This window comes from Balaenoptera physalus (assembly GCF_965194825.1).
Source record: "Balaenoptera physalus genome assembly, chromosome: 7".
Lineage (NCBI taxonomy): Eukaryota > Metazoa > Chordata > Mammalia > Artiodactyla > Balaenopteridae > Balaenoptera > Balaenoptera physalus.
In genome coordinates, this window is record NC_138886.1 from 56,145,629 (window position 1) to 56,173,234 (window position 27,606).

General features: G+C 38.1%; 1 protein-coding gene across 1 annotated transcript in view; it reads right to left on the reverse strand.

Moving 5' to 3' along the window:
* The window catches only part of ERMP1 (endoplasmic reticulum metallopeptidase 1), a 52,707-nt gene that overhangs the window by 16,136 nt on the left and 8,965 nt on the right, over positions 1-27,606 (reverse strand). The window contains exons 5-13 of the mRNA XM_082470892.1: positions 19,484-19,630; positions 18,731-18,823; positions 16,313-16,525; positions 15,230-15,450; positions 11,779-11,953; positions 11,198-11,388; positions 7,261-7,413; positions 4,941-5,143; positions 4,254-4,369 (exon numbers count right to left, since the gene is read on the reverse strand). Coding sequence (XP_082327018.1) covers positions 4,254-4,369; positions 4,941-5,143; positions 7,261-7,413; positions 11,198-11,388; positions 11,779-11,953; positions 15,230-15,450; positions 16,313-16,525; positions 18,731-18,823; positions 19,484-19,630 — 1,512 coding nt within the window. The remainder of the gene's footprint in view (positions 1-4,253; positions 4,370-4,940; positions 5,144-7,260; positions 7,414-11,197; positions 11,389-11,778; positions 11,954-15,229; positions 15,451-16,312; positions 16,526-18,730; positions 18,824-19,483; positions 19,631-27,606) is intronic.

Here is a 27,606-nt window from a genome sequence, read left to right on the forward strand (position 1 = left end):
GAAGAAATCAAAGAGGAAATCAAAAAATACCTAGAGACAAATAACAATGAAAACACAATGATCCAAAACCCATGGGATGCAGCAAAAGCAGTTCTAAGAGGGAAGTTGATAGCAATACAAGCCTACCTCAGGAAACAAAAAACATCTCAAATAATCTAACCTTACACCTTTTAGGAACTAGAGAAAGAGGAACAAACAAAACCCAAAGTTAGCAGAAGGAAAGAAATCATAAAGATCAGAGCAGAAATAAATGAAATAGAAACAAAGAAAACAGTAGCAAAGATCAGCAGAACTAAAAGCTGGTTCTTTGAGAAGATAAACAAAATTGATAAACCATTAGCCAGACTCATCAAGAAAAAGAGGGAGAGGACTCAAATCAATAAAATTAGAAATGAAAAAGCAGAAGTTACATCAGACACCACAGAAATACAAAGCATCCTAAGAGACTACTACTACAAGCAACTCTATGCCAATAAAATGGACAACCTGGAAGAAATGGACAAATTCTTAGAAAGGTATAATGTTCCCAGACTGAACCAGGAAGAAATGGAAAATATGAACAGACCAGTCGCAAGTAATGAAATTGAAACTGTGATTTAAAATCTTCCAACAAACAAAAGTCCAGGACCAGATGGCTTCACAGGTGAATTCTATCAAAAATTTAGAGAAGAGCTAACACCCATCCTTCTCAAACTCTTCCAAAAAATTGCAGAGAAAGGAACACTCCCAAACTCATTCTATGAGGCCACCATCACCCTGATGCCAAAATGAGACAAAGATACTACAAAAAAAGATAATTACACACCAATATCACTGATGAATATAGATGCAAAAATCCTCAACAAAATACTAGCAAACAGAATCAACAACACATTAAAAGGATCATACACCATGATCAAGTGGGATTTATCCCAGGGATGCAAGGATTCTTCAGTATACGCAAATCAGTCAATGTGATACACCATATTAACAAATTGAAGAAGAAAAACCATATGATCATCTCAATAGATGCAGAAAAAGCTTTTGACAAAATTCAACACCCATTTATGATAAAAACTCTCCAGAAAGTGGGCAAAGATGCAACCTACCTCAATATAATAAAGGCCATATATGACAAACCCACAGCAAATATCATTCTCAATGGTGAAAAACTGAAAGCATTTCCTCTAAGATCAGGAGGAAGACAAGGATGTCCACTCTCACCACTATTATTCAACATAGTTTTGGAAGTCCTAGCCACGGCAATCAGAGAAGAAAAAGAAATAAAAGGAATACAAATTGGAAAAGAAGAAGTAAAACTGTCACTGTTTGCAGATGACATGATACTATACAAAGAGAATCCTAAAGATGCCACCAGAAAACTACTAGAGCTAATCAATGAATTTGGTAAAGTTGCAGGATACAAAATTAATGCACAGAAATCTCGTGCATTCCTATATACTAATGATGAAAAATCTGAAAGAGAAATTAAGGAAACCCTCCCATTTACCATTGCAACAAAAAGAATAAAATACCTAGGAATAAGCCTACCTAGGGAGGCAAAAGACCTGTATGCAGAAAACTATAAGACACTGATGAAAGAAATTAAAGATGATACCAACAGATGGAGAGATATACCATGTTGTTGGATTGGAAGAATCAATATTATGAAATGACTATACTACCCAAAGTAATCTTCAGATTCAATGCAATCCCCATCAAATTACCAATGGCATTTTTTACAGAACTAGAACAAATAATCTTAAAATTTGTATGGAGACACAAAAGACCCCAAAAAACCAATGGAGTCTTGAGGGAATAAAACGGAGCTGGAGGAATCAGACTCCCTGACTTCAGACTATACTACAAAGCTACAGTAATCAAGATAATATGGTACTGGCACAAAAACAGAAATACAGATCAATGGAACAGGATAGAAAGCCCAGAGATAAACCCATGCACCTATGGTCAACTACTCTATGACAAAGGAGGCAAGGATACACAGTGGAGAAAAGACAGTCTCTTCAATAAGTGGTGCTGGGAAAACTGGACAGCTACATGTAAAAGAATGAAATTAGAACACTTCCTAACACCATACACAAAAATAAACCCAAAATGGATTAGAGACCTAAATGTGAGACCGGACACTATAAAACTCATAGAGGAAAACATAGGAAGAACACTCTTTGACATAAATCACAGCAAGATCTTTTTTGATCCACCTCCTAGAGTAATGGAAATAAAAACAAAAATAAACAAATGGGACCTAATGAAACTTAAAAGCTTTTGCAAAGCAAAGGAAACTACAAACAAGAGGAAAAGACAACCCTCAGAATAGGAGAAAATATTTGCAAATGAACCAACAGACAAAGGATTAATCTCCAACATATATAAACAGCTCATGCAGCTCAATATTAAAAAAACAAACAACCCAATCCAAAAATAGGCAAAAGACCTAAATAGACATTTCTCCAAAGAAGACATACAGATGGCCAAGAAGCACATGAAAAGCTGCTCAACATCACTAATTATTAGAGACATGCAAATCAAAACTACAATGAGGTATCACTTCACACCAGTTAGAATGGGCATCAGCAGAAAATCTACAAACAACAAATGCTGGAGCAGGTATGGAGAAAAGGGAACCCTCTGGCACTGTTGGTGGGAATGTAAATTGATACAGCCACTATGGAGAACAGTATGGAGGTTCCTTAAAAAACTAAAAATAGAATTACCATATGACTCACCAATCCCACTACTGGGCATATATCCAAAGAAAACCATAATTCAAAAAGACACATGCACCCCAATGTTCATTGCAGCACTATTTACAATAGCCAGGTCATGGAAGCAACCTAAATGCCCATCGACAGACGAATGCAGAAAGAAGATGTGGTACATATATACAATGGAATATTACTCAGCCATAAAAAGGAACGAAATTGGGTCATTTGTAGAGACGTGGATGGATCTAGAGACTGTCATACAGAGTGAAGTAAGTCAGAAAGAGAAAAACAAATATCGTATATTAACGCATATATGTGGAACCTCGAAAAACGGTACAGATGAACCGGTTTGCAGGGCAGAAATTGAAACACAGATGTGGAGAACGTACGTATGGACACCAAGTGGGGAAAGTGGCGGGGGGTGGCGGTGGTGGTGTGATGAATGGGGCGATTGGAATTGACATGTATACACTGATGTGTATAAAATGGATGACTAATAAGAACCTGCTGTATAAAAAAATAAATAAATTTTAAAAATTAAAAAAAAAAAAGAATGGCTAAAATCCAAAACACTAACAGCACCAAATGCTGGTGAGAATGTAGAGCAACAGGAACTCACATTCATTGCTGGTGGGAATTCATACTGCCTTTGGAAGACACTTCGGCAGTTTCTTACGAAGGTAAATATAAGCTTACTATACAGTCCAGCAATTGCACTCCTAGATATTTATCCAAATGAGTTGAAAACTTATTCTACACAAAAATCTGCACACAAATGTGTATAGAAGCTTTACTCACAACTGCCAAAAACTGGAAGCAACCAAGATGTTCCTCAGTAGGTCAGAAGATAAACAAACTGTGGTACATTCACAGCAATAAAAAGAAATGAGCTATCAAGCCACTAAAAGACATAAAGGCACCTTAAATGAAAATTACTAAACAAAAGAAGCCAATCCGAAAAGGCTACAAAGTATAATTCCAGCTATACGATATTCTGGAAAAGGCAAAACAATGGAGACAGTAAAAAGATCAGTGGTTGCCAGAGGGAGGAAGGAGAGAGGGGTGAATAAGTGGAGACAGGGGATTTGAGGGCAGTGAATCTATTCTGTATGATACTGTAATGGTAGATACATGACCATATGCATCTGTCAAAACCCATAGAACTAAACAACACAAAGAGTGAACTAAGTCTAATGTAAACTAAGGACTTTAGTTAATAATAATGTATCAATGTAGGCTCATCAATTGTAAGAGATGTACCATACTTAATGCAAAAGGGATAATAATAAGGGAAGCTGGGGGGTAGAAGGGACAATAGGGAAATCTCTCTACTTTCTGGTCAATTTTTCTGTAAACTTAAAACTACTCTAAAAAATAAAGTCTATTAAATTTTCTTTTACAAATCATAACCAGCTTCAATTGCTTTTAAAAACACCAAGTTCTTCCTAAGTTGCTGGTCACTATTATACATTTGAGGGAAAAAATATACATGCATATTAAAATTTTTAAGAAGTGACAGAGAGAAGAAAAAACTATCATATGACTTACCTGTTACTTCAAAGGTCAGCTTTACAGAATCCCAGGGTGTCTGTTCTTTGGATACAAGTCTGAAATGAGCAGGTTCTTTTGGAGAAACTTCTGGGGCAGGAAGATACCAGTTTTTCCTATTTGGAAAGGTAACTTCAATATTCAGGTTGCATTATTAGTTGATTTTGAGCTATAATTCATGGAAGTGCTCAGAATATAATAAACACATAAACTGATGGATATGATAAACAATGTCAGTTTCTCTGAGGCCCAGGTTATTGTGTAATAAAACCTTCCCAAAGATAAGAACAAGGATCCTAGGTGATCTTGATTCCACTACCCATCCTATTTCTTCTCATCCATTCCTTCACTGCCAAACCATAAAAACTTCCCAGAAATAAAACAATTTGAAATTGACTTAGCTGCTTGCTATCTGTTAGACCAGTTAAGAGGGCTACACTTTCTAACTATTCAGCTTTCTAGAGGAAAGACTTCCTATTTGAAAAAGCAAAATTTGGGGGAGAATAAAAAACTTCTGAGTGCTTTATCCCACAAAGAAATACAACTTTTGTAGTGATATTAAAAAAAAATAGTATAAACAGCACTCAACTTCTGTGTTAACCAGTTTAAATAATAAAGTACTGATACAGTGATAGGACTTGAGAACAAACTAACCGCCAACTAAAAGCAGAAAAGTAATGAACCAACCTGATGAGAAAGTGCACTGGAAGATACCAAGGGAAACCACATAGGGGTGCGTTCTCCTCACAGTGAGCTCGGATGGTATCGTTGATCTCGGGAATGTGAGGTGTTATGTGAGACATTCCGGTATAATCAAACCCGTTGATCCATATTCCAGAGTCTCGTTTAACTACGTTTCCATCCAAGTCATGAAATGTTCTAGTCACATGCTGAAAAGAACAAGACTAATGAGGAAACTACTGTTTGAACTCCTTCACCCACATCCCCACTCCAGATTAACAGAAATGACTAAATGACAATACCAAGAAATGACGAGGCTACTGAGCAACAGGAACCCACCGCTGGCACAATCACTTTAGGAGGCTGCTTGGCATTACCTAATAAAGTTAACATGCGCGTACCCTTCAAGCCAGCAACTCCACTCCTGAATATGGACCTTAGAGAAACTCTTGCAAGGTACAAAAGTGTTGGTTCAGCATTGTCCATATTAGCAAAAACTGGAAACAACCCAACTGTTCATTAACAGTAGAATGGGCAAATAAATTGGGGCATCATCCTATGACAGAAGTCTATTCAGCAATGAAAAATAATGAACTACAGTGACACAAATCAACCTGGAAGACTCTGACATGCTGTTGGGCAATAAGAAGCAAGCCACCAAAAAGTATATGGTATGGCTTTACCTGTAAGAAGCTCAAAAACAGGCAAAACTATATGCTGTTGTTTAGCGATTAATACATATGTGGTAAAGTAATGATTAACTCCAACCTTTAAGATAGTCAGTACTTTGGGGGGTGGTAAGAGGGAGAGGAGCAAAAGAGTTGGGATTAAGAAGGGCATACTGAGGTTTTCTAAGGTACAGCTAATGATGTTTTAAACTCAGTAGATACTCACATGATTATTTTATTATTTCTTTCAAATATATTTCTATATTTAAATTTCATATAAAATTTTTCTGAAAACCTACTATTTCAGATATAAGAGACATGAAAACTAGAACTCCTAAAAGTCCTAAAAGGACTTAAATACATTCTAAAAGAAATACACACACATTTCTCTTTCGGGGTGTTACATGCTAATTCATGTGCAGAGAAAAATAGGAATCACAGCTCACCACTAGATGACAGACCTGTGCCTAACAGAATTCTATGAAAAGGCACCATGCTCCATCTGGAATAGCTCTATTAACAACGGAAACCAGCCTGAAGAATATCAAACAGGAAAAGAAAAAGGATTGCAAAGGGCAGGGGTAAACCACAGCCCACAGGCCAAATGGCCCACTGCCATTTTTATAAATAAAGCTTTATTAAAACATGGCCACATTCATCTGCAGGTATCATCTATGGCTCCTTTCACTCTGTAGAAACAGAGTAGCTGCAACAGAGACCACATGGCTGGCAGAGCCTAAAATATTTATTTTCTGGCCCTTTATAGGAAAAGTTTGTCAACTTCTGGCACTGGGGAAGAAGAGAACCCCAAAACAAATCAGAACAAGAGTTTTTAAAAATAAAAATCTAGCTTTTCCTAATGACTACTGATGTGATTGTAAAATTTGTCGCATAAAACGTATCACTGTGTCCTACAGGACTGGAAACAAAAACAAGGAATAGTTGGCTCTTTCTCAAAATCTCCTCTCTGATATTTAAGTTCAAATATATTATTACTACTTACTCAAGTCCTTGAATAATTATCTAGGTTATGACTCTTGGCTTTTCTGTTTGGCCACTCCATTCCCTCTAACAGAGAGGAAGACTGTAAAAAAAGGTGACTTAAGTTCTTTTTCCTGTTTTAACACCAGCTCTAAAAAGTTTGCAGAAAAACCTGAAATCTAAGAAAGTTCTAAATCTTTTATTAATATCTAAGTTATTATATTTTCACTGTCACATTACCTTGAACATTACCTAAGATCAATCTTACTGCATTTTAAAGAATCTGTTTCATTTTGCCAGTTGACAGGAGGTCATATTTTTACTCAGCCCACAGACATTATTACAGTCTGTACTTCTGACAGCTCATTATTCCATGATACATATTTGCTCTCGTTTTTCCAAGTAGGTACATTTTTGTAATTTGAACAGTAATAAGAGCAACAAGCAGACGTTTCCGATTCAGGCTCTTAGGAGAAGTGTTTCTAGCTGATAAGAATGCCTCTTGATGGTCGGTCTTTTCCTCACTGCCTTACACAAAATAGTCGAGGTACAACTAACAGGTCAACAGTAGAAAAGTCACTTATGTGTTTCGAGCTTCACTGTTGACTAGTAAGCTCAAAACACCATAAGCCTTTCCTCTCCAGGATCTCAAACAGCTCACGCAAAATCGCTCTTACCTGAAGGAACACTCTCTTTGGCTTTGGACTGGCAGGGTTGGAGCTGTATGGGAAAAAAGTTCCACTGCAAACAAGGAGGAATGCAATTGTACATACCAAAGTTAAAGTTAGCATAGTTCTTTTTGTGCTTTTGGCAAGGTAGATGAAGTTAATCTAAAACACAAAACACAAAAATAGAAAAATTACCATTGGCAGAAAGGTGGCTTTACTGACTTTACTTTGTAACAGGTATTGTCAGACAGATAATAAAGGACGTGTATCAGCATGTGCTACCATACTCCAACTCCCAGTACACAAAGCACTAATTATAAGGGATTTCCATCACAAGTCAGAGCCTAAATAAATGAGAGATGCCCCCATCTGCATGATGGTGCCTTTCTGACAGGCAGCCAGACAGTGAGAGGGAAAAAGGAAACTGAGACAGTGTCTCTGCTCAGTCAGCCAAGAGACTAGAGGATGTACATCCACCATCCGTCAAACCATGACCTTATTTTATTTCCGATTCTATCAAACCCTGTAAGTTAACTGCACAGCAGACACTATTTGGGTTGTACCAAACATCATGACATCAGGCTTTTATTAAAGAACCAGAGGTAAGCTTTTAAGCAAGTAAGTAGGCCTATTTCAACAAAACTCAAGTTCTAATAATGCTTTCATAATGTGCCTATGTGCTGGATTCATCTTTTAGATGCACCTTCAAGACTCTGCCTGTGGACCTGCACATAAGGAAAAACTGCAATAAAAGTAATTCTGCACCTGAGACTAACACAATATTGTAAATCAACTTATAGTTCACTTGGAAAAAAACCCCAAAAAACTATGAAAATTGAAACCAGGGAAAAAAGGTAATTCTGCCCTTGTCACTGCAGAGTTAACCAAGGCCAACACAATCAAAATAACAAATCTGAACTTGGGCAGGAAAAGCAAGTGGCTCAGTCTCAAGATGGGCATCCAGGAAGTCCTAAATATGCTTATATTAATTTTTAAATTGTAATAAAATCACTGAATTAAAAATTGCGGGGGACACATGATTATAGAATATGTCCACAGATCCCTTAGGGGTTCTGAAGGAGCCACTTTGAGAAACAATGACCTAGTCCCTGCTCCCCCTTTTGCCTTCTCCCCCTTATTGCCCACCCTCCAGGGTCAATATGTAGAAAAGTGAAGAACATAAATGTGAAAATATTTATACTGAGATGAAAATGAAAAATTAAGCAGATATTCATAACCTACCATATATTCTACTATATGAGACTAAGAGATTTTATATCTACAGTGTAACAATATGCCAACCAGGGTAATCTCCAGCAAAACAGTACTGGTCTTAAGTCGAAGATCTTAATGTTTTTACACTGAAGGACAGAAATAAGACCAAGTACCCAAGGATTTATGGCAGTGAGTTAGCAAAACACAGTTTGTTACCCTGTCCATCCCTCTTTCTCCTAACAGTAACAATATTTAAAATGTGGCTCCTTAGAACAGTGTCAAATATCCTGCCAAGTAATGAGTTTCGCCTCCACTGGTTAAGTTTAGGTATACAGAGTCGTTTGGGTCCAAACAAAACCTCCCTGTCATAATGCTGTGGTTCCTGCCATTCGCAACCCTGTTGCTACCCAAAGTTGTCCTACAACTTCAGGTTAAGCTACAGTTTCCACATCCATATTTTCTCTTCTCCAGGTCATGAGGCTCATCTTCTGCCTCTTCCACCCACCTTCTGGAAGAGGTTTGGTAATGGTGATAAATGAAAAGGTGATCAGAGAGTGGGAGAGAAGGAAGAAGAGAATGGCCTCAGTGACAATGTGTTTGGATCCCACTGTATTAAATTTTACTGTCTTTTGTCTTAAATGTTACATCTGATATCACTCTAGGTTCCGAAATGGGTGTGAAATAAAATGAAGAGAAGCGTGAAAAGGGACTATGAAGTGTCCAGTGTGTGCTGGCTCTTTCTCTGTTTCTCTCTGAGAATCTCCTCCTGATCCCACTCCTATCAGCAGTCTCATTTAATCAATATAACCATGATGGCCCCAGCACAGGATAACCCCAGGAAACCTGTTAACCGATCATTTGACAGCAATTTAATTGCTTCCTAGCAAATATATTTAATAAATCCCCAAGGACTAAAAGACAAGCTCTCTGAAGTGTGCATTGTGGTTCAATTCTCCATTACTCAAGGAGAAAAGTCTCACTCTATTAAAAAGCCACTATCTGTAACACAGCTACACATAAATAAGAAAATAGCGAAGAGAATGATAACCCACAGCATCAAAGGGCAGCAGAGTTATTTCACATTATAATTAACATTAAATGAGGGTTTAAAGTATTCCAAGAGCCACTCTCCAAAAGTAATTTAGAAGGTAATAAACTTTAATCTACTTGCTTACGGTTTCCAAGATTTCCATGCTTTTGGGGTCATTTTCAATTTCCACAGTGAAGTTTTCAGGGTTCATTTTGTCCCCTTCCCTATGGAACAGAACTGAAATGCCCCACATTCTGATCATCTTTTATGAGCATCAATAGCTTTCATTCATTGACTATGATTTAAATACACTGCAGGGGGTGGGGGGGGGTCCAGTTCATAACTTAGCTGACTCTAGATTACAACCTAATCTACATGTGATGAAACTACATCTCCTTTAGTCCTCACAACAGCAAACCATCTATTAAGATGTACAGAGGATTTAAAGGCTTAATATTAAAACCAAAAGAAGTAAACCCTGAAGGCAACAAAGAACATTTTAGAATTTTCCATCTATCCCTGCAAATACCAGTAAGGACTAAATCATAATATTGAAAGTGAAATGGCTGCAATGCTCAGATTTGTTTCAGACCTAGTACAGCTGATCTCAAACAATAGCGTGCATAAGAATTACTCTACAGGGCTGTATACGCAGTCACACACACAGCTATTTATTTGCTATTTAAGGGACTACTATGGACAGTGCTGACCACACACGTGGTACTTTTATCTGCTGTCCCTGGACCCTAGTCCCCACATGAGATGCCCTTTACTATATCAGTGTGAAAAAGCGCACTCTTCTCTCCATGAAGGGAAGAGCTATAATAGTCATAGCTACTTTTTCTATTTGGTACCCTAGCCTCAAATCTCAGAGGGTACCTACGGGTATTCAATAAATACTTCTTACTCTTAAGGACTGCAATGAAAAGAGCCACAAAACAGCAGCCAGGCCAGAGTCCTGGAGAGTGCCGACACCACGCCAAGGGCAGGACTCTGCCTGGAGCTTGCTCTAACAGAGGGCAGTCTGGTTGTCAACTCTGCATCATGTCTTTTCTTCCCTCTGGAGAGTCCCAGGGAGGAGAAGCAGGGATGGCACAGGTAGGACTCTCCCTGCGAGGGCAGAACACTGATACAGTAAAATGACAAGGCCTGTAACATGTATTCATTACTCGGTAAAGGAAGGCATGTTTGGGTGTCGTAAGTGTATGTCACTCGAGGACACAGACTCGATCAGTGACCTTGGCTGCGCCAGCAGCAAGGCAGGTGAACGACAAGGGAAAACTCCTCATCAGAATTAGTCTTTCTTCACTAGCTCTAACAGCACCAATGAAACTACCATATATTTATTAACATTTTCCTCTAATTAGTAAGTTCAAAACACACTCTAAAAATTCACCACTAAGCAATCTCTACCAATTCTCACTTGGTATTCGTTCCACACATTCAAATTCAGGTAGTTTGAAAGCTATTTGAAAAGAAGTATAATCAGAGGATTTGGGAGGATGAGGAAGCAAAATTAACAACAAAACCGCCCTTCTACATTTTCTGCCCACACCGAACCCACAATATGCAGAGTCATTCACCATTTCTTTTGCTTAAGAGTAGAATCAACACTATTTCACAGGATCTAGCATGGCAAAACTCATCATGGATTTATATATAAAATGAAGAAGGAAATTAAAAAAAATTTTTTTTCCTTACAAAATAGGATGAGAGAATCATTGTACAACCAGCCAAAATAGAAGCCAGCACAACATCAGGTGGAATTTCCGAACCACTCCTCCCAAGGATAGGGGTAAACATCTCAAATACGGCCCAGATGAGGTACAATGCATAAAGATAAGGAATAAACATCCCCAAAAGGTAAAAGGCAATAAATTTTCCTCCGGCACCTACAGAAAAAGAGAAAGAAAACACATCTCTGAAATTCTCCAGTGAGATAACAGCTTTTTATAGTCCTGGTATACCTTCGCACCTAACAGAAATTAGGTTAGCTCTGACTCTTGCCCTTTTGGTGCATGTTATCTTAGTGAGATAAAACACTTTGACTTAGGGTAGAATACAAATAAGAAAACAAAATATGTAGTATATTAATTAGCATGTGCTCATTTACGTGTAAGGTGTAAGATAAAAATCTGTGTGATCTGAAAATTAAAAAGAAACAAACAGCAACAATTTAGAAAGCCTACCCAAAAAGATCAAATATGGAAATAGTCACTGGAAGCCTTATCTTATGTATTTTAAGGTATTTCCCATTTGTATCACAACCAAAAATACCCTACCATGCCGCCTAAAGTCCTTGTGCACGCAAAGCTTTGTGAGCAACGGGAATGCCACCCAGACAGCGCTAATAAATGCCGAGCAGAGCCCTTGGTAAGTGAGAGCTGTAAGGAACCCACAGTGCACAAACAGAGAGACGTCAAAAAATACTTCTCCCAGATACTGGTCACTGGCATTCTGAAAGAAAGAAAATACACAAGTAGTCTCATTCATGGGCCATTCATAAAGATCTTCTATTGTAGTGTAACTTCCACTGCTCCAAAAAGCTATATTTTGTTTGGAGCAGGGTCTATCCTTTAAACTTTAAAGTAAACACTGACAAAGCTACCTCCTATCATAAAGTAATAAATTCAAATTACTGCACAGGAAAGGGGAATTTAACAAGATGGGGTAAAAACATCATTACTTGTATATAATCTGTGCTCTCCCTCCACCGGGCTGAAAGACCTTTGGAAATGTTCTAAAATAGAAGAAAGGACTCTCCTAAAAACATTCACCTCTGTAAGCTCTTTTATTCATGCAACTTACAAGGAATGTCAAGCAAACTGGAGAAATGACCTATGTGAAGGCGGCTGCAGCGCCACCAACAGCACAGCTTGAGAACTGCAGGACCTTTAGAGCACACAGCCATGGGGTTTTTTTGCTTGATTCCTGAGTCTTTTCTATCTCCAACTGGTCTTGTAGCACAACTTTGCCCCCATCCTGGATTCCTGGTGGTTTCACGTTATAAAATTTGATCTACATTTTATGAGCTCTGAAGTCTGAGGATTCCTGTGCAGCACCTTGAGTTCTTCAGAAGAAAGTTGCCATATGAACTTAATACATTTTAACATCTGCACCAGCGATTCTATTAATGTAAACATGAAAGTTATAATTTTAGTGCAGAAATACCAAAACGGAAATAGATATATTTAAGCTTTTCTCTCTCCTCTGCCTTCTCATTACTGTATAGTCCAGGGCATGTTTGTTATAAGGGTCCCTAATTCAAGAGCTCAAAAGAGTTTGTCACATGTTTTCAAAACAAGTTAAAGTTCACTTGACAAACCTTCTTTGGACAATGAAAGATAGGGTATCATCGTTAAATAATTAGATGTTCAACACTGTTAATCAAGAGTCATGGTCGGGCTTCCCTCGTGGCGCAGTGGTTAAGAATCCTCCTGCCAATGCAGGGGACACGGGTTCGAGCCCTGGTCCGGGAAGATCCCACATGCTGCGGAGCAACTAAGCCCGTGAGCCACAACTACTGAAGCCCGCGCGCCCAGAGCCGGTGCTCCGCAACAAGAGAAGCCACCGCAATGAGAAGCCTGCGCACCACTCTCTGTAACTGAAGAAAGCCCGTGCGCAGCAATGAGATCCAATGCAACCAAAAATAAATAAATTTCTAAAAAAAAAACAAAAAAAAGAGTCATGGTCTTCAAAAAGAATAAAATAATTCTTAGGATTCAATTTGAAGCCAAATTCACTCAGACATTTAAAAACAAAGATCTCAACAATGAAGACTGTAATAACTGGAAATGTTTTACATTGTTCCCACATTGTACCCAAGTCCAAATATCCTTCAAATCTAGTTCCCCTCTCCCCATCTCTATTATCCCTCTACCCCTTCCAATCCATTCTATACACTGTTACCAGTGTGTTCCTACTAAATCACAAATTCTCTCACTCAATATCCTGCTTAGAAATTTTAAATTGTGGTCCCACTGATTTTTAGGGTCATGCTCCAACTTCACCCTGGCCTACTTTCCCAGTTATTATCCTACCAACCTCATCTTCACCACACTGAACTTTTTATTGACTGTGAGCCAAATGCATCTTGTACATTCCCACCTTTGCCCATCAACCTGTTCTCTATCTGGCACCAAAAACCTCAGGCTTCAAAAACCCAGTTCAAATGTCACCACCTCCTTCATGAAGCCTTCCTGACTTCCACAAACAAAATTCATCTCTCCTGGCCCTATATTCCTACAGCACTGTGAATATATCACTCTACTTCACTTCGGCCCAATGTACTGAAACCCCTGTGGTTTCCCCATCGTTTCATCCCCAAATGAAACTGTGAGCTCCTCAAAGAAAAAGACTATGTCCTGAATCTCTGTACCAGGCCTTAGCATGGAAGCCCACTGGATACTCAAAGACCATTTGTGAAATGAAAATAAAACACACTACTCTTTACATTGTGCCTTCAGCCGGAAGTTTTGTAATCTGACAAGTGAAATCAGTCAAAGTAAATAGAACTTTACTAAGCATTTCTGTCTTACCCTCTACTGAACCCCAATGCCGTATCAACGACAGTCAGCCACACTCTGACTGGTTACATACCATGGCATTAAGAATAAGCATGTGAAATTGAGCCCCATGGTATAATTCTTTTGGAGACAGAAGCCACTAAGATACAAGCATTGGCTCAACCATAAACAGATGGCTAATCTCAAAGAACCTTTCTTCAATAGGGCCTAAAACACAGAAGGGCTCCTCAGATCATATCCCAACATGAATTGAAACTGAGACCAAGGTTCAGGTACCAAAGACGTCCTTGTGAAAGGATGCTGTATTATAGTCTTCCATGTCTCCATTCTAATCCTCAGCAGTACAAACCGAAAAAACAGGTGTATACTGGCCATCTTGAAAATGACGGAACTAAGAAAGATTTTCCCTTTAACTCTCTTAGAAAATCAGAAACACTGCTTGCTCTCTCACTGTAATTTATTTTTAGTCCTATTATCTCATAACCCTAATACCTAATTTTGTTTTTACCAAACAAAATACAATGGTATACAGTTGAAACCATAACAATATGGCTATATTCTCTAAGTCAGCATAAATCATTTTGGAACCCTATCTCCCTTCCCTTATTCTCCTTAGCAGTGTGTCAGTATAACCCCCAGACCACAAAGGCATGCTGACAGAATCTGCATCAACAACATAAAAGTTAAAAAAAAAAAAAAAAAAGTGAAGGAAACTGAAAACTTTAAGCGCAGCTTTAAGTGCAACGTTCATTCAGGCAGCAAACACTGGGTGTTAGTGCTGTGTCAGACACTGCCTAAGCACAGGGGACAATGAACAAAACACTCCATGCCCTCAAGGAGCTTACAGTCCAGTGGAAAACAGCGCTATTCAAATATAAATAATTGGGTGATCCCAAAGAAGGCTAGTAGATTCAAGAGCATGGCTACAAAAACCGCAGAGTCAGGAGAGGCAAAAGGCTATGCTAACACACCTTGCTGTCACCAACACCCCAAACTGTTTGCAGCTTCATAACCTCATTTGAAGTCTGCTACCCTCAGAATGAGAAGCCTTCCAGAAAGTCAACACAGATCTGGGAGTCAATTATCTATAGCCATGCCAAACAATCTTTGATAGCTCAAAAGGCCAAACACAAGGAACACCCACCTGAGTTTGTCTTCAATCCTAGAAGGCAGCAAAAAGAAATCAATAAATATGCCCAACACTTACCACATAATGAAATCTTTTTGCGAGGGTATGTATGAATATTATTTTGGCAACAGCTGCAGTTCCATACAGACAAACAGAGACGTAGAAGTGGTTATACCATGAGAGAGACTGTCCAATAAGAGAGATGAACACTGCTATAATGAGAACTGTAACCAAGCTAGTAAACCAGCTTATCAGAGTGATGCCAAGTCCACAGAAGAAGTCCTTTGTATAGGCAGCAGCTAATGGAGAGAAAACAAAAAGTAGAGATCACCGTCTTTATCAAATCAATTTCATAACCAGTCAGTAGAATTAAAGGAGCAAACATTAAAACAAAATTCACCATTGTAATTGAAAATACTGAAATTTCTTAGGGGTAAGGTTTGTTAAACACTACACAGGGAAAGTATCAGTGAATAAGATTCAAGTATTGACATCTACTCAGAGTCTGTGGGTACAAAAGACGCAAAGAGATAAGTCTTCAGGAGTAGTTCAGATATATTCCTGGCTAGGAAAGTGGGTTGTCTTAATCTTCATCACCTTTGGGATGCTTTGTGTACTGAAATAACAGCAGAAATGGAAGGCAAAGTTCCATATAAAATCTTACTAAAAGAAGCTAACACAGGAATAGAAGTAGCATGAGAAAATAACCAGTGATAAATGAGTATTTAAATTGCTGCTAAATATTTTATCTGATAACAGCACACACCAACTTAGAGTACAAAACATAGTAAAGGAGACCAATTTAACCACAAGAAGCTCATTTATACTCCAGAACAGTGTGCTATTGGTCTGCAGTGTGGACAAGAATTTTTAATGGGACTCTTCACTAAAAGTCAGTCTTTACAAACCATTTTCCACAAGCTTTTGTGGTACTTCTATGAAGTGCATAAGTACATAAAACTTGCCTGCTTCACCAAGACTAAAAGTATAATGAGCATATCAACCTGATATTCATTTACAAGTTTCTTACAACAGTATAAATCAAATGTTATTTTTCGTAAGATTTTTAACTTCTTGGAAAGATATAAGCAAAGTGACTAAAAAACTTCAGGCAAATTCCATATCCGTGCCAGTACTGTAGTTTTAAAGGAAAATACTTACTCTTATTTTGGGGCTGCAATAATTTCTTTCCCAGGTATAAAGCAACAGCCATTACCACCATATAGTTAATTATCAAGCCAACACGAGAGGGGTAGGCAATGACAAACAGGCCAAGCACATCAAAGAAGACCATGTTTCCATGTTGATACTTAGAAGAAGAAGCCAACATATCAGATGTAGCTAGATATTTAAGAACTGCTAAAATGTTGTCACCTATTAGTTAAAAAAAAAAAAAAAGAAAGGTAACAAAGTTGAATAAACCATCCACTGTTGGAGTAAAGAAATACCTAGAAAGACTGTGAACAGAAATAGCTTTCTACCATCCTACTGCTCTCCCCCACTTTTCTTACTAAATATCTCAGATAAGGTCCATGCCCCCTACTCTTGTTTCCTCTCCACTTCAAAGCTCAGCGACCTGGTCTTCATCCTTTCTCTTCTATTTATTACAGCTACTCCCTGATCAGTTCTACCCTCACTGTTGACAAATCCAGTGGCTGTTTCTTAGTCCTTCTTCATTTAATATATACTTAATGTAGCAGACACTGCTCTAGATACCAGAAATTCAGTGGGGAACCAAGAAGCTCATGAAGCTCACAAACACCAAACAAGTTATTACACGTGTGTTAAGAATTAATAAGGAATGTCAATGATATTCCAATTAAAAAAAGAAAGAATAAGGAGAGAGTCCCCTAAAAACATATCACGGGAGACTAATGGAGTTTGAGAAGTCAGGGAAGCACTCGAGGAAGTGAAATTTACAGCTAAAGGATGGACAGGAGCTACATCGCGGGAGAGATTGTCCAGACTGAGACTGTTCATCTGTGTAGATGAAGGCCCTGAGGAGGGCAATTTCCAGATACAGGGTGGAAAAAAAGTCCGGAATGAGGAGAGAGAGTATTCAGCAATGAAGCTGGAGAGCTGGGAGAGTCATTATCAGGCAGAATCTGGCACATCAGATGCTGTCACAAATATCTGTTATATCAATCACTGACTAAATGAGTTTGAACTTAATAATGAAGAATTATCAGAAGACATGAATGACTGGCATTTCTTCCTGCTGCTCATCCCACTGACTTTCTCTTTCCACTGAAGACACCACCTCTGTCTTACTGCGGGAGTTCTTTCATTGGCTCTTCTGTCACACCTTAGAATGTGTCTTCCTCAAAGCTCAAGTTTAGTCCTCTACCTTTGCTTCCCTCTTCCAAAAACCATTTCCATTCTCCATACTTCTGTGGTTTTCTCTATGCCTTTAATTTCCAAACCCAGAAACCCAGTTCTGTAATGAGCTCTAACAGTGTATCTATACTTTCATCTTGTCAGTTCACAGACACCCTCCGTCTTACATCTGACAGACTTCAGTCTCCTCCCCCTCTTCATGACTGCTCTGGATGGGGGCCTCCTTCCCGTGTTCCCATCATGGTCAATGGCATCATCTCTCCCCCGGCCAGCTAGGCCTGATGCTGCCCCTTGCTGCCCCTTCTATCTAATCTGTCAAGTTTTGTTGAATTTACATTCCAAATATACCTAATTTTCTATCTCCTTGCTTTCATTTCTATCTTTGCTCAACACCCCAGTCTAGGTCCTTTACTATTCCATACGAAAATTACTGTTGGAACAGCCCTGACTCCTGGCTCTCTCCCTGTCTCCACCATCCACTCCACACTGCATCACCAGACTAACAGCATTTTAAACCATCATTCATTCATGTACTCAGGCCTTTGATGATTCCTTATTCCTGCAGCATCTTCTTGCTGATTTTTAAAGCTTTCTACAATTTTCTCTACCCTATACACTTATACCTCATTTCTCTCTATTTCTGAAAATGCAACCTCCATTCTGACAAGCTACTCACCAACAGCCCCTCATACACAAACACAACCTACTCGCGCTCTGCTCTTCCTTGGGACACACCCTCTCTTCTCCATTGTGCCAAATCCCACCAACTCTTATTAAGGCTCAGCAACAGACTCACCTCCCCTGACTACTACAGATCTCTCTGGAAAACACTTTAACTCCCTTGCCCCTTGTCCTGACACCTGTCCTATAACCCACTCACTGGCCCTCACCACCCAACCTCGGATCGATGTAACTTTTCCAGACCTGGGCAAGTTGCCCAAACATGTGCTTGCACCACCTCCAATGTATAGCTTCCATTTTGGCTACACTCGCATCACTCAGCAATCCGACCATAACCCTGGGTCAACACCCTTTCAAATTCCTCATAATGAATAGTCTTATGTTCTTAACTGCTAAACTAGACTTCAAGGCTAAAATTCAAAGCCTCATCTAACTCCAAAGCCCCACCTCATTTACACCATACACTGCCTCCCTAATGCACAGGACACAGAATATTTATAGGTTTACAGGTCATCCACAGTATTCCATCTTAATATCAAAAGTCTAAATTAGAATACCAACCTGCTCGCTGAATGGAATCTGTTAGAATTCTGTCCGCTGTGTCATACTTGGTGTGATAAATGTATCCATTCTCAATAAAAGCTAAGTCTATTCCTAAGACATACAGAAAAAAAAAAAAGTCATTTTAAAGATCAACCTTACTTTAGGCCTACTTGTTTAATGTATTAAATTCCTGAAAGACAAAACATCAAAGCAGTGGCATGATTGTTTGTCACATTCATGAATGCATGATGTACATTCTCTTCCAAATTCTCACAGAACCAATAGTTATGGTACATAATTCAATACATAATGACTGGGGCATTACAATTCACACAGCAAGGGGTAGGAATATTGAGCACGGGAGGTCATCAAAACTTTGCCATCTACATCCTTGCCAGGCCAGAGCCAAATTTTAACTTCAAATAAGCTGTACAAGTCCCCAGGGCAGTTGGCAAAGCAAGATAACAATGAAAAAGACCCCTGAAGGATCTATTACCATCTTTTGGGAATGAAGTGCTAACCAGTCCTCCCCTGTTCTGTCACACTGTGGGCCAAGATGACATGTTCTAGAAAAGGGAAGCATTTAAATTAGACTGGAGTTTAAAAGAAAAAGAAACTATCAGGATCTCTCTTTCAGTAAGTCAAAATATGCAGTTTTCACATAGAGAATTTGCTCTCAGAAAATGCTGCTCACTCACAAACTTCCAAAAAGTAAAACTTGTTTTTGATTAATCATTGTCACAAAAAAGCCCGTAACGACTGACAGAATACCTGGAATGTTCCCAAAATCCCTGTAGATACGAAAGTCAGTATCTGAAGGAATGATTCCACTCTGGAAAACCTCCTGAGCCACCACGGAAGCAAAAGGGTGTTTAGCTGCTGAAACATAAGCTTGGACCAACCAAGGATTTTCAGGACCTGAAATGAAACATGACAACACAATACAAGGTTAATCTGGTAAATATTTTTAATATAGTAATTTTTTAAACACACCTAAAATAGTTACTGTGGTGACTTGGGGAGATAGGTCAAGAGTTTGTTTTTTTGAATCCTATTTTCTGTATTTTCCAACATTTCTTTGATAAATGTGTATGACTTTTTAGAATGAAAAATAACCTTTAAGAAAACAAAATTGCTTTTAATTATAAAATAACAGCACTATAAAACTTTAAGTTTAAAAATGAAAAACCACTAAGATAACTATCATCATTTTTATATCTTCAATTTTCTTACAAATGTATGACTGTGTGTACACAGCTGTACTGATAGGGTATATATACTCTCTACATTGCTCTTTCACTTAACAGTGTACTACATGCATTTTCCTATGTTGCTAGATATTACAATGATCATTTTAAGAACTGCATAATCACTGAATATATCATAAAGTTCCTTACTACTATACTTATAATTTTTATCATTATTAATAATTCTGCATTAACATCTTCATGTACATACAGCTTTTTTCAAATGTGGGAGTTTTTTCTTTAGGATAGCAAGATAAATTGTATTACTGTTCCCAATTATTCACTCCTCCCTCCCATATAACTTATAATGCCTCCCTGGGGAAGGAGCACATACATAAATTGCTTCGGTCAATTGACTGTGAATGGGAGAGAAATGAACTTCAACTGAGAAGACTCTGAAGAGCCATCACATGGTCCATCTCTCCCATTAACTTTGGCCCTGAGATTAAAACATCCCTGATGAGGGCTTCTCCTTCAGCCTAGGTCTCAGAATGAATAAGACACATGGAACATAATAACCATGGGATGTAGCTGCAGTTACTCAGGAACCAGAATGTAATGCAAGCAACAAATAAGCCTTTGCTATTGTAATCCACTGAGATTCAAGGGTTGTACGTTACAACTAAATTTACCAAAAAGTTGTCTGCTGTAGACAGATCAAGTAACTGTATTTCAGGAAATCTAAGAATATTAACATTTTTACAACTTTATAAACAGATAATCAATTTGCTTTCCTACAGAAAAAAATAACCATAAATGGTGGGGGAGGGAATGGGTGGAGAAACACTACAGAACCAGACACCCAAGTGACCCAGAGACTGGAGTTACCAGGCATGGATTTTAAAATAAATATTATTAATTATTCAAAAACACAGATGATAGCAAGAATTTCACTAGACAAGTACAGCCTATTAACAAAGAGTGAGAGACATAGTCAAATGGAAAGCCTAGGACCGAAAAGCATAATAATTGATGTTAAGAATTTTAATACATATATAGTTTAATACAAAATTAAACACAACAGGAGAAAAAATTATAGATCCAGAGAATTAAAGCACAAAAGGAAATAGGGATGGAAAACATAGAAATGCTTATAATACATATGGGATACAGTGAAAAAGTCTAACATGAGTAACTGGAATCTCAGAGGAAGAGGAGAAAGAATGGAGTAGAAGCAATGTTTAAAGAGGTAAAGGCGAATAATTTCCCAAAACTTACAGAAAATACCAAGCTATGAATTCAAAAAGCCCTACAAACCCCAAATAGGATAAATATAAAAAAAACATACTCAGCACCAAGATCTTTGCTTCTGAATACCATTATCCACTAAAAGAACCAGTTCTCCCTAAAGATATGCCCAATTCCAGATCTGAGCCTAGGAAAATACTGGTAAGTGGGATCATCTTGTGCCAGAAAGTAAGAAAGTGCTCAGACAAACATGTCAGAGACATGTCAGAGGGACAGGCACCAGCTGAAGGGGCTAAACTGGAACAATTCATGCATCAAAATGATTATAACAGAATATAAAATCCATAAAATAAAACATACATGAAACATTGAAATAAATACAAGGGAGAAGAGAAAGCCTTCCTTGTAGCGAGCTCCAACTATTAACTATAGAGGGAATGACGGACCCAGAAAACAGCATCTGGCTAACATTATAGTAAAAATGCTTTGGGGCAAGAATCATCAATGATTGCTAAAACTAGGATCAAAGTTTCATAAGAAACAGGATATTTACACAGCCTCAAAATATTTATTACAAAGGTGTAACTTTACAAAGTACAAAAACCTGGCAAATATAATCAAGTGATAGAAGGTTAACACCGTCAGTAATCAGACAGACATTACATGCTCCTGATGTGATGCACTGAGAAGAACACAAATGTAAAAGGAAAAAGAAAAATGATGGTGGGGAAACAGATTATCAAACCATATCATGTTAAAATATTAAAATATTATTACTATTACAATTAGATATTAATAAAGTTATATGATTAAAATATTAAAACCACACTGAAAAACAGATAAAGCTAAACTACAAAGGAAAGAAAGTAATGATCATAAAAATTAGGATAATGGCTAACCTTAGACGAGAGGGAGGGAGTTGTATTTGAGAAGGGGCGGGTGGAAAACTTCTGGGAGGGTATAGCAAGAGTCTATCCTCTTTCACACGTGGGGGTTAGAAGGGTATTCACTTTATAATAATTAAGTTCACACTGATATTTTTTATGTGCATGTTATATAATGACTGTGATGTATCAAAATACATCTGACATTTGATCCTGGATTGGAACTCAGACTAAAAAACAAAACAAAGGATGTTATCGGAACAATAGAAATCTGAATATGTACTGCTTATTCACTAACAGTTTTATATTAATGTCACACTTTTTGAGTGTGATAAATGTACTGTTATTGAAGGAACATATCCTTGCTCTTTATCTCCCTTACTCTGATAAGGTGAACTACATAGAGTGACTCAAATATTAAGCCATCTTCATTTACCATTAGTAAAACTGCAGGATGTAAAATCATTCCACAAAATCATTTGCATTTCTATACACTAATAATGAACTATCAGAAAGAGAAATTAAGAAAATAATCCCATTTCCAATTGCATCAAAAAGCATAAAATACCAAGGAATAAATTTAACCAAGGAGGTGAAAGAAATATACACTGAAAACTTTAAGACACTGATGAAAGAAATTGAAGATAACACAAATAAATGGAAGAAACTGTGTGCTCAGAGACTGGAAAAATTAATATTGTTAAAATGTCTGTGCCACACAAAGCATCTACAGATTCAATGCAATCCCTATCAAAATTCCAATGGCATTTTTCACAGAAATAAAACAAACAATCCTAAAATTTGTATGAAACCACAAAAGACCCCAAACAGCCAAAGCGACTTTAAGCAAGAAGAACAAAGCTAGAGACATCACACTTCCTGATTGCAAACTATATTACAAAGCACTAGTAATGAAAACAGTATAATACTGGCATAAAAACAGAAACATAGATCAATGGAACAGAATAAAGTTCAGAAGTAAACTCACATATATATGGTCAATTAATTTACAACAAAAGAGCCAAGAATATACAATCGGTAAGGGACAGTCTTTTCAAATAAATGATACTGGGAAAACTGAACCGCCACAAGCAAAATAATGGAAAGGGACCACTATCTTACACCATACACAAAAATTAACTCAAAATGGATTGAAGATTTGAACATATAAGACTGAAAGCAGGGACTTCCCTGGCGGTCCAGTAGTTAAGACTCCGAGCTTCCAATGCAGGGGTAGCGGGTTCGATCCCTGGTTGGAGAACTAAGATCCCGCAAGCCGTGTGGCCAAAATAAATAAATAAATAAATAAATAAATAAATAAATAAATAAACAAACTTTAAAAGACTGAAATCATATAATTCCAAGGAGAAACCATAGGCAGTAAGCTCCTTGACACTGGTCCTGATGATGATTTTTTGGGTAAGGCAACAAAAGCAAAAAACAAACAAGTGGGACTACTTCAAACTAAAAAGCCTCTGCGTAGCAAAGGAAACCATCAACAAAATAAAAAAGGCAGTGCACTGAATGAGAGAAAATATTTTCAAATCACAATTCTGATAAGGGGTTAATATCTAAAATATAAAGAATTCATACAAATCAAGAGCAAAAAACCCCCCAAACAATCTGATTGAAAAATGGACAGACGACCTGAATAGACATTTTTTTCCAAAGACGACAAACAGATGGCCAAGAGGTCCCTGAAAGGTGCTCAACATCACTAATCATCAGGGATATGCAAATCAAAACCACAGTGAGATATCATCTCATACCTGTCAGAATGGCTATTACCAAAAAGACAAGAAGTAAGTGTTGGTGAGGGCGTGGAAAAAAGGAAACCCTTGTGAATTTGGTGGGAAAGTAAATTGGTGCAGCCACTATGAAAAACAGTATGGATGTTCCTCAAAAAATTTAAAAATAGACTTACTGTATGATTCCATACAGTAGGAATGTGGGTATTTATCCAAAAAAACAAAATCTAACTCAGAAAGGTATCTGCACCCCCATGTTCACTGCAGCATTATTTACAATACCCAACACATGGAAGCAACCTAAGTGTCATCAATGGATGAATGGATAAAGAAAATATGTGTGTGTGTGTGTATACACACTCACACACACAATGGAATATTATTCAGTCTATCCTAAGTGAAATAAGCCAGACAGAGAAAGAAAAATACCATACAATCTCACTTATATGTGGAATCTTGACCAAAAAAAAAAAGAGGACTTCATAGATACAGAGAACAGATTGGTGGTTGCCAGAGATGGGGGGGTTGGGAGATGGGTGAAATGGGTGAAGGTGGTCAGAAGGTACAAACTTCCAATTATAAAATAAATAAGTCATGGGAATGTAGTGTATGTACAGCATGGTGATTAAGTTAATAATACTGTCTTGTATACTTGAAGGTTGCTAAGAGAACAGGTCTTAAAAGTTCTCAGCACAAGAAAAAAATTTGCAACTTTATGGTGATGAGTGTTAACTAGACTTACTGATGATCATTTTGCAATATATACAAATATTGAGTCACTATGTTGTACACCTGAAACTTAAAAAATCTTATATTCCTGAAATAAGCTTAACTTGGTTGGAAAGCATTATCTTTTTAGTATGTATATATACATATATGTACACATATACACATACACATAAATACACATATATTGCTGGATTCAGTTTGCTAATATTTTATTTAGGATTTTTGCATCCAAGTATGGCAATATATCTACCAAAAGTATCTACCAAAGCTGAAATTACACACACCTTATGACTCAGTAGTTCCACTCAGAAACGTGCATACACAAATGTGTGTAAAGACACTCATAAGAATGTTCCTAAAACCACTCATAAGAGCCAAAGCCTAGAAACAACCTAACATCACTAGTAGAATGGATATCCTTATCAATGGAATATTATTCAGCAATGAAAAAGAAGGAACTAAACACAACATAGAGGAATCTTACAGACATAATACTGAGCGAAAAAAAGCCATACACAAAAGAAAACATAGCGTATGAGTCAATTTACAGAACGTTCAAACACAAGCAAGATTAAATCTATCAAGGCATAAGTTAGAATGGGGTACTCTTGGGGAAGGAAGACTGAGAAGGGACACAGAGGAGGCTTCACGCTTCTGGAGTACCCACAATACTCTCAATCTTGAGCTGGGTTCTAGTTACATGACTTATTCAGTCTGTAAAAATTCATTAAGCTGAGCACTCTCAGAGCTGTGTACTTTTCTTAGTTTATAATAAAAGATGAAATGAAGACACCTAAGGATATTATCAAGTTTAAGTTCACTTTATGCATTGTACCATAAAAAATATTTGAGAAAAACGTAAGATCCATCAGCAGGAAAGGGTTCTGAATAGCCACTGCCTGGCCTTTGACCCCTTTCAGATCACACTGCTGCACAGTAGTGCTCCAGCCCCACTCCAGCCTCTCACTGATTGTCCACTGAGGCCTACAGGTCACAGACAGGTCAAGTGTTGGTGAAAAAGGGAAGACTGGGGAGACTGGGATGGGGAAGGCAGATGAACTACTGAGTAAGACACTCCCTGTGATATAAACAGGGCAAAGGCAGCTCTTAAACAAGAAATTACAGACTTGAGGATTTTACTCACTGGTTATTAATCCTATACTATCCCAGTTTTACTGATGAGGAGCTGAAGCATGGAGCTCCAAGGCTGCAATGCTACGGCTGAGATTGGAACTTGGGTCAGCAGAATACAGAGGCTGTGCTCTTCATCACGACCTATCCTGCCTCCCCCAGAAAGCTCTTATCTTAATTATCTCATAGAGGAAGGTGAGAGGCACACACAGAAATATTTTCACCTTATAGTCTTTCTCCTGCCATCATCTAAATCCCATGATGCTTCCAGTTTCTTGTGCACCCATTTCTTCTTAAAGAATGAATCCCATCTTTCTTAAAGCAAAAGGCATGAGCATGTGTGATACTGAGGGGAGGCAGATCGCAATGTCAACAATGAAAAGTCAAAGTTCCCTGGAAGTCCAGAACCAACTCACACACAGCATCATTCCCTCTGCTCTGCTTTCTTCTAACTTTAGTTGGTAGCATCAATGCCCAGAATAAATAAAAAAAGGCGGAACTTAAAAAGGAGACTGAGAGCAGCAAATATTATTATGGAAGCCAAGTAAGATGTTTAACTCAACACTAATATAACCAGTCCCTTATGCATGGACGTGGAAGGTGTTTTCAGTTTTTCATTCTTATGAAAAAAAGCTGAGAAGATTATGCAGTACTTAGACCTATGCGTCTATGTGCAACTATTTCTACAGGATAAATTCCTGCAAGTGGACCTGCTGGACAGAAGAGTCTGTACATTTTTTAAAGTGATACATATGGCCAAACTGCCCCAAAACTGCACCAATCTATACTTCCACCAATAGTGTTTGAAAATGCCTGTTCCTCTGTATTCATCAGAACTGGGCATTATCATTCTACTTACTTTTTGCAAATCTAGTATTAAAAAATTCTTACTGTTATTTGAATTTACATTTCTTCTAAAATAAAACTTATTTGGTTTAGCAGTTTCTTAAAAAGTTAAAACATAAATTTACCATATGACCCAGGAATTCCATTCTTAGGAATCCACCCAAAAGAAATTAAACTATATGTCCACACAAAGACTTACACACAAATGCTCATAGCAGCATTATTCATAATAGCCTAAAAGTGGAAACAATCCAGATGTCCATCAGCTGATGAATGGATCAATGAAATGCAGGATATCCATACAATGTAATATAATCTAGCCATAAAAAAGAATGAAGTACTTGGGAATCCCTGGCGGTTCAGTGATCAGGACTCTGCGCTTCCACTGCAGAAGGGCTCGGGTTCAAATCCTGGTGGGGAACTAAGATCCCGCAAGCCATGTGGTGGAAAAAAAAAAAAAAGAAAAAGAAAAAGAATGAAGTACTGATACACGCTACAACATAGATGAACCTCAAAAAATACTCTAAGGGGCTTCCCTAGTGGCGCAGTGGTTGAGAATCCGCTTGCCAATGCAGGGGACACGGGTTCGAGCCCAGGTCCAGGAAGATCCCACATGCCGCGGAGCAACTAAGCCCAGGCGCCACAGTTACTGAGCCTGCGAGCCACAACTACTGAGCCCGCGAGCCACAACTACTGAAGCCCACGCGCCTAGAGCCCGTGCTCCACAACAAGAGAAGCCACCGCAATGAGAAGCCCATGCACCACAATGAAGAGTAGCCCCCAGTCGCGGCAACTAGAGAAAGCCCGTGCGCAGCAACGAAGACCCAATGCAGCCAAAAATAAATAAATAAAGTAAATAAATTTTTTTAAAAATTAGGTAGCAATGATTATTCTAGTCACTAAAAACTCCCCAAACGAATGTCTCTCTGAAGTGATAACAGAGCACTAGAGAGGACAAACTGTTTTAACGGAAACATTCCCAGGGCAGGACAAGAGCTACTGTGCAGGATAAAAGTGCCTGTTGCAGACGCTGAGGACAGGGTGGTCTGGCAGAGCTCCCCAGGACTCCAGACCCAGGAGGCCTCATCCTCCCTCTTCAGACATGGAAGCAACATTAACTA